Raw genomic sequence first — 7,497 nt, forward strand, 5'->3', positions numbered from 1 at the left:
GAATTAAAAGTTGTGTAGTTAGTTGTAACAAACATGTGTAATGCCATACCTTTTATGATCCACTTTGACTTCATGGGGCTCTCCAACAAGTAGATCTTTAATTGAGAGTTCATACATAATTATCAATTAGAATCTTGAAGCTCTCACAAATGTTTCCCATTCAACTATGAGACTTCGAATACAAAACCTTGTACAGAAATTACAATAACTGAAAGTTTTATTTCTTATGACACATCTTTCCATGTAGCAAGTTACATGTGTGGATAGTACACAAAATTCTTGATCACTCGACTTCCACTTTCTTAGACTAAAATTGACTAAAGTTCACAATCTAGTCACACTTGGTGACAAATGCCAGTTCAATGAGATTAACAAAATGCCCATGTTATTCTACAAAATCATCTTGTCATTATGGTGAATGCTCTTTTTGTGAGTCTTTACACACAATCATCAAATGCAAGAAATAATGAAAAAATGCAACATAAGCAAGGTGATTTGCCACCACTTAAAGAGTTGTATATGAAGTTCTAAATGATAACCTGTACCTCTACATTTGCTTCCTCTCTTTGAAAACAGCGGGCTGAATCTCACCTTCCAAATTCGGAAAGAAGCTAAAGGAATGGTAGTCACGTAATTTCTCAACAAGTAGTGGATTGCAGCAAGAACATCACAAATGCTTGATCCTACAAACCTCTCTCTCTCTCTCTCTCTCTCTCTCTCTCACACACACACACACACACACACACACACACGTAGATGATTTGTGGATGGACATTTTTGGATGACCGAGGCTATCAAGCTTTTGCGCATTGTAGAACCAACCTTCTCGGTCATCAAGCTTCTGCGCATTGTAGAACCAACCTTGGAGCAGGGTGCTTACTTCCAAGACAATGTTAGAGAATGCACTCCGCACTCAAATCCTAACATTTTGCCCCATGGCCTTCTTTAGTTTCGCAAAGTCTCTTCACCATGTGTATCTGCAAATTGGAATCGTCTTGTTTCTGGACGGGCTTTTCCCTCATTTAAGCTTTTAATTACCCCTTTATTTATAAATAGAGTATTTAGTTTACAAGCATGAAAAACTGTAACCTCGGAGCCTATGATGGAAATGACAAGGGACCCACACAGGAGCGAGCTCACCTAGGAGCCTTGCTGTGCTCTTGCATAATCTTCTGCAAAATTTGGTCCTTTTCAACATGTAATTAAGCCCTAAAGACTACTTGACAGGACCCATACAGGAGCTTACCCAGTAAGGAGTCGCCTTGTGTTCTTTGAAAACCTTTTGCAAAATCGGGTGCTTTTCAATGTGTAATCAAGCCTTATATTCTACTGTGAGGAGGTTGGTAATATCAGGTAGCCTTTGCACTTGCATTGCCTTGAATGACACGAATCATCCACCTCCATCATCTTAGACTTCTTAGGAAGCTAACAAAAATCTTGCTGAATCTTGCTGTACTTCAGATCCTTCGAACTCAAGCCAACACAGCTCATTTGTTTAGTGATATCCTTACCCCTTTAACCATTACAAAAACATGTTATGCGCTACTACAGAAGTGCAGAGAAAATGGAGACCACATTTTAGCTCTTCCCATATCAGTGTACAGGTGCGTGTGTAAGTGCATACATAAACATGTGTGGGAAAATAGCAGCCACCTTTAGGCTTTTAGCTCTTACCCTAGAAGCGGAAAATCTCCAATGACGCATAAGTATGCACATGCAAATGCGTTCAAGTGCATTAGTAGGGAAAATATAGATCACCTTTCAGCTCTAGCCATATAATGGAAACTCTCCAATGACACATGATGCGCATGTGTGCATGTGTGAGTACAAGAATGTGCATGTGCACATGTGCATAGTGCATACATATGCATGAGCAACAAAAATAAAGACCTCTTAGCTCTTACCATATAAGAAATTTCAAATAATGAATGTGCGCGTGTAAGTTCATGCATATGCATTGTACATCTGTAGAGAATGTAGACCACCTTTACGTTCCTACCATATGACTGGAAATTCTCCAATGGTACATGCACATGGAAACTCTCCAATGACACATGCACATGTGTGCATGTGTGATTACAAGAATGTGCATGTGCATAGTGCATACATATGCATGTGCAACAAAAATAAAGACCACCTCTTAGCTCTTACCATATAAGAAATTTCAAATAATGGATGTGCACGTGTAAGTTCATGCATATGCATTGTACATCTGTAGAGAATGTAGACCACCTTTACGTTCCTACCAATGGTACATGCACATGGAAACTCTCCAATGACACATGCACATGTGTGCATGTGTGAGTACAAGAATGTGCATGTGCATAGTGCATACATATGCATGTGCAACAAAAATAAAGACCACCTCTTAGCTCTTACCATATAAGAAATTTCAAATAATGGATGTGCACGTGTAAGTTCATGCATATGCATTGTACATCTGTAGAGAATGTAGACCACCTTTACGTTCCTACCATATGATTGGAAACTCTCCAATGGTACATGCACATGGATGCATGAGTACATACATATGCATGGGCAAGTGCGATGCATATACGTGAGTGCATACATGAGCATGAGAGTGCATACATATGCATGTGTAACGAATATAGAGACCACCTTTTAGCTCTTACCATATGAGTGGAAAATCTCCAATGACACATCCTCAAAGCAAGAGCAACCTGACAATACACACACCCACACAAAAGTATGGCACACTCCCTACGCAGGCATTATCCTGTTCAGGTGCAAAGGGACTCTCTCAGCCTGCTCTTGTCTGCAGTAGTGCTGCACACAGAACAAGCACCCCTGGTGCCGTATAATCAGAAAAATTCTGTTTCACGAAAAACTAGACCATAACTGATATCAGTGATTGTTCATAAACTAGGAAAATGGAAATTGCAGCATGCACTGGCATGGTGCCAGTCCTCACAGCCCCAAAGGAGACAGAAATAGATGCCCAAAGCTAAAGCTCCCGCACTGGTCCCCCACTACATCGGCCTGCAAAAGGAAAACAGTGTGAAAGAAAAGCTGGAAATTTAAGGACATGTATCTACAACAGCTGCAAAGGCAGAGGTGTAAACCCACCATAGTCCTCGCTCAACTGAGCCCTGCTGTGGATGACTCCTGGTTCTTGCTGATGTAGGTCTCAGGCAAGTAGATTTCTCCTCCCACCTCTCCCCATTGCTCACCACTGACTGTTTTCTTTGCAGCAAGAAACTCTGCACTCATCTCGTCCATCCCACGCTTGATAGCTTCTTCTGCGTCACCATACCCATGCTCCGCAGCATACTTGCGAACATCTTCGGTTATTTTCATTGAGCAGAACTTGGGTCCACACATGGAGCAGAAATGTGCAACTTTGGCACCTTCAGCAGGTAGAGTCTCATCATGAAAAGCTTGAGCTGTAACTGGATCTAAAGCGAGAGCAAACTGATCACGCCAACGGAACTCAAATCGAGCTTTGCTTAAGGCATCATCCCATCTTCTGGCATACGGATGCTGCTTAGCTAAGTCAGCAGCATGTGCAGCTATCTTGTAAGCTATGACTCCAGTCTTAACATCATCTCTGTTAGGCAAGCCGAGGTGTTCCTTTGGCGTGACATAGCAGAGAAGTGCCGTACCAAGGGCTCCAATGTTTGCGGCACCTATGGCAGAGGTAATATGGTCATACCCAGGGGCAATATCTGTGGTCAATGGCCCAAGAGTGTAGAATGGGGCCTCACTACACCAGTCTAGCTGCTTCTCCATATTTTCAGGGATCTTATGAAGAGGTATATGACCAGGACCCTCATTCATGACTTGCACATCTTTCTCCCAAGCCCGTCGAGTGAGCTCCCCCTGAGTTGCAAGCTCTGAAAACTGTGCCTGGTCATTGGCATCATAAATTGAGCCTGGCCTAAGCCCATCCCCAATGGAGAGTGCAATATCATACTTATTACAGATGTCAAGAATATCATCCCAGTGCTCATATGCAAAATTCTCTTTGTGGTATGCAAGGCACCATTTTGCATGAATAGAACCCCCACGGGACACAATTCCGGTCATGCGCCTTGCAGTTAGAGGAATATAGCGCAGCAAGACTCCTGCATGGATGGTAAAGTAGTCAACTCCTTGCTCAGCTTGCTCAATGAGGGTATCCCGGAACACTTCCCAGCTCAGCTTCTCAGCAATCCCATCAACCTTCTCAAGAGCTTGATAAATTGGGACTGTTCCAACTGGGACTGCAGAATTACGCAGGATCCACTCTCGAGTTTCATGGATATGGCGCCCAGTAGATAAATCCATCACAGTATCAGCACCCCACATGGTAGCCCACTGTAGCTTCTGCACCTCCTCTTCAACAGAGCTTGAGACTGCAGAATTGCCGATATTGGCATTCACTTTTACAAGAAAATTTCTACCAATAATCATGGGCTCCAATTCAAGGTGTCTTTTGTTAGAGGGAATAATGGCTCTTCCTCGAGCCACCTCTGACCGGACAAACTCCGGACTTAAATTCTCTCTTACAGCACTATACATCATCTCTTCTGTCACAATGCCTTGCTTTGCATAGTGCATCTGAGTGAACCTAGTGTCGCCTCTGGCTTCTCTCCTCTCAATCCAATACTTGCGGATTTTTGGAAGCCCTACATAGGCAAACAACCTACTAAGAACTACATAATTTTTCCCAAAACAATAAATTAAGCTAACATAAGTGCAACAATCATAAAGGCAGCACCTGCATGAGGGTTGACATTCTGTGGTCCACTGGTATCATAGGCATCAAAAGGAGGTTCATCACCTGATAAATGGACCCGCCTATACGGCACATGAAGAATAGATGCAGTAGGCTCATGAACAGCTTCACTGCACAGAAAATCAAGATATCAGGAGTTGATGGCCACAGTGCTTGTAAGGTTCAGAAACCAGAAAGCATGCCAACAAAATGTGGCATGTTTATGTGCAATAAATTACATTTCTTCAAATAACACGACCATGAAGGCAACGAAAACAAGGCAAATGTGGAAATGCACGCATATTGATGGCATAGAGTTTCTCAGATAAGTATACAACAATCATATCTAACGCAATTGTGCAACTTAAGTGGGTACCTGGACTCTTTGGTGCTGTTAGGAAAGCATTCCTCAAAAGACGGGATGGGAAGAAATTCCGGAGAAGAAGGGTTCTTGGTGATAGCCCGGCTGGGCTTGTCAGAAACCACGGATGGCGTGAGCTCTGCCCTGGCCTTACCATCATCACCCTCCATGCTGGTAGCTAGGCGAGAGACCCTAGATATGGCGAATTTCCGAAGGAAGCATGATTGCTTGATGTGGTCGGCCCCCTTGCTGCTGGAGAAGGCTAAGTTAGTGTCATGTTTCAAAGCAGTGGAAGTAGAGGCAGCATTGAGGGCAGCCATGGCAGCCATGACCTGTTCACAGAAGTGTGGTGAGGTTGGTGGAGTTGTAGAAGCAAACAGAACTTACGAGGCAAACATGGGTAACGTGTATGTTATAGATAGTGTATGCATGTGCAAGGCGGTATGTTAGTCTATGTGATATGAGCCAAAGATGGATCATGGGATGCATGTGTACATGTGTACGTGCTCTCAAAATTGATGGGCTATTTTAAAATCATTATCTAGAAAACAAATTTTAACTAATAACGAACTAATCCATGTTCTCAATCCACTAATCCAATTGAATGATTGACGCACACTCACCAGCAAATGTGTCAGCTTCGTGAGAGGCCAACGGGAGCAGCCCACTTGCCCTTTTTTGGGAAGGCGGGACAAAGAGGGTGGGTTCCACTTCTCCGCCTGAAGGAAGAGAACAAACACACGAGTCTCGAGAAGAATCTTCGCAGGAAAAAGGCCCAGGGGCTGAGCCCCGACAACCCTTTTAAAAGTTTGTTCCTTTTAATCAGTTCGCAGGCCCACACCAACGACAGCACAGGCTCACGACTCACAGGGCTGAGGGAACCATAGATTCTTCACGCCGACGCAAAAAGACGAATAAGATTTTGGAGCTTCGCGCCGCTCGGATTCTCCTCGATTTTTCCCTAAAAGGAGAGCGCACGCGGCACGACGCTAATCCACTCTCAGCCACACAAAGCCCCGTCGCCGGCACAAAAAAACTTCGCGTCATTGCGTCAAATAATCTTCTCCTCTCAAAAGGAGAGCGCACGACGCTAACCCACTCTCAGCCACACAAAGCCCCATATCTTTTTTCGCCGGCACAAAAAATCTTCGCGTATATATATAATATATGGCACCAAAATGTTTTTTTTGGGGGGCATTTCCATTATATATTTTTAAGATTTTTAAGAATAAAAGTGTTTCATTTTAGTATATAATGATTAATGCTTGACAAAGACAATGAAATGATGACCCCATATCTTCTTTATTTAAGGCCATAAAATGATGACCCATATACTTTCTATTTGCATGCATTCACCCATATCTTTTCTATTTAAGGTCCACAATTCACTATTCACGTAGAATAGTTTTATTCTCAGATCTTAATACCTGCAATTTTAAAATTTACAAGTTTTTCTTCAATATTTACAGATTTTTCCACTAAAATATAACTAAAATGCTTAAAATTTTGTCGATCTTTAAAATTATAAAAATAAAATTTACAAGTGAGATCATGAATTTTGCAAGTGCATTGTAAGGGTTTGCGGGTTTTCTGTGAACACTGCCACAATTCTCTATAAAAAGCCTTAAAGGGCCTCACTCAACGAGTAAATGGGGAGGGGGTGAGGGCAACTCATCTTTAAAGGTTGTATTAATTAAATGCCACGTCAGTGGCACTTAATTAATACATATTAATAATTTATCTGAATAATTTGCTTCAACTACAGTACTCCTCCAATGCATGAAAGTTTAAACTGGCAACACTCATGTTACAACTTTGAGATGGAGGGGCCCTCGTACTTCTAGCAAAACAAATATTGTTATCTTTCTAAGGCCCTTGGTGGTGGTGCTAGGTCCTCAAGCTCAACCAACGGGCCTTGCTGGTTCCCATTCTAAAAGTAACTTGCCATAGTCATCGCCCCGAGCTTATTGTTTTGGGGAGAGGTTGTTGGGCAAGAGATGCAAGCTTGTCCCCCACCACACCCTCTCCTAGGTGCGACTTGAAGGACCTTTGCATATGGAGAAGAGAGAAAAAAGGGAAAAAATCGAACGGCGTGAGATGGCGTGGGTGCACGATTAGAGTTTTTTTGGGGGGTGGGGGCAATTTACAAGGGGAGCTGACCACCCATTCCCATGCACACATCTATCAAGGAGCCCACTCATATGGCAATGAGGTGTGGAGAGAAGGAAAGGAACTCCATGACTTTATTTTACATTGTTGATTTTGCTATATATAGTGGTTTTGGGAGTTGTGTGGTGGAAAATATGTGGGATAAAGGAGATGAGAACCCTAAGCCAAGTTGTGAGAAAAAGGGAAAAAGGTGGGATCTCTTGTGAAGTATACAAACTAAAACATACACAAACCATATGATTGGACGGGA

General features: G+C 42.7%; 1 protein-coding gene across 6 annotated transcripts; it reads right to left on the reverse strand.

Moving 5' to 3' along the window:
• Positions 1 to 388: 388 nt before the first annotated feature.
• LOC147634072 (phosphomethylpyrimidine synthase, chloroplastic-like) lies at positions 389 to 6,212 on the reverse strand. Of its 6 annotated transcripts, XR_015266973.1 has the most exons (6): positions 5,094 to 5,684; positions 4,721 to 4,848; positions 3,088 to 4,628; positions 2,634 to 3,000; positions 1,247 to 1,464; positions 389 to 977 (listed from the first exon to the last, which is right to left on the reverse strand). XR_015266973.1 is itself a non-coding variant. In XM_086805174.1 (5 exons), exons 2-4 carry the CDS (start codon positions 5,405 to 5,407, stop codon positions 3,100 to 3,102), a joined length of 1,971 nt encoding a protein of 656 aa, XP_086661300.1. In that variant the 5' UTR covers positions 5,408 to 5,410; positions 5,702 to 6,212; the 3' UTR covers positions 389 to 3,000; positions 3,088 to 3,099. The 6 variants fall into 6 exon arrangements, 2 of the variants coding, with proteins under 2 accessions (XP_086661300.1, XP_086661299.1); XR_015266970.1 differs by having other exon boundaries at positions 1,247 to 3,000; XM_086805174.1 differs by adding an exon at positions 5,702 to 6,212 and having other exon boundaries at positions 389 to 3,000; positions 5,094 to 5,410.
• Between the last annotated feature and the right edge of the window lie 1,285 nt (positions 6,213 to 7,497).

Source organism: Cibotium barometz, chromosome 11 (genome assembly GCF_041138505.1).
Source record: "Cibotium barometz isolate CiBa-2024 chromosome 11, ASM4113850v1, whole genome shotgun sequence".
NCBI lineage: Eukaryota > Viridiplantae > Streptophyta > Polypodiopsida > Cyatheales > Cibotiaceae > Cibotium > Cibotium barometz.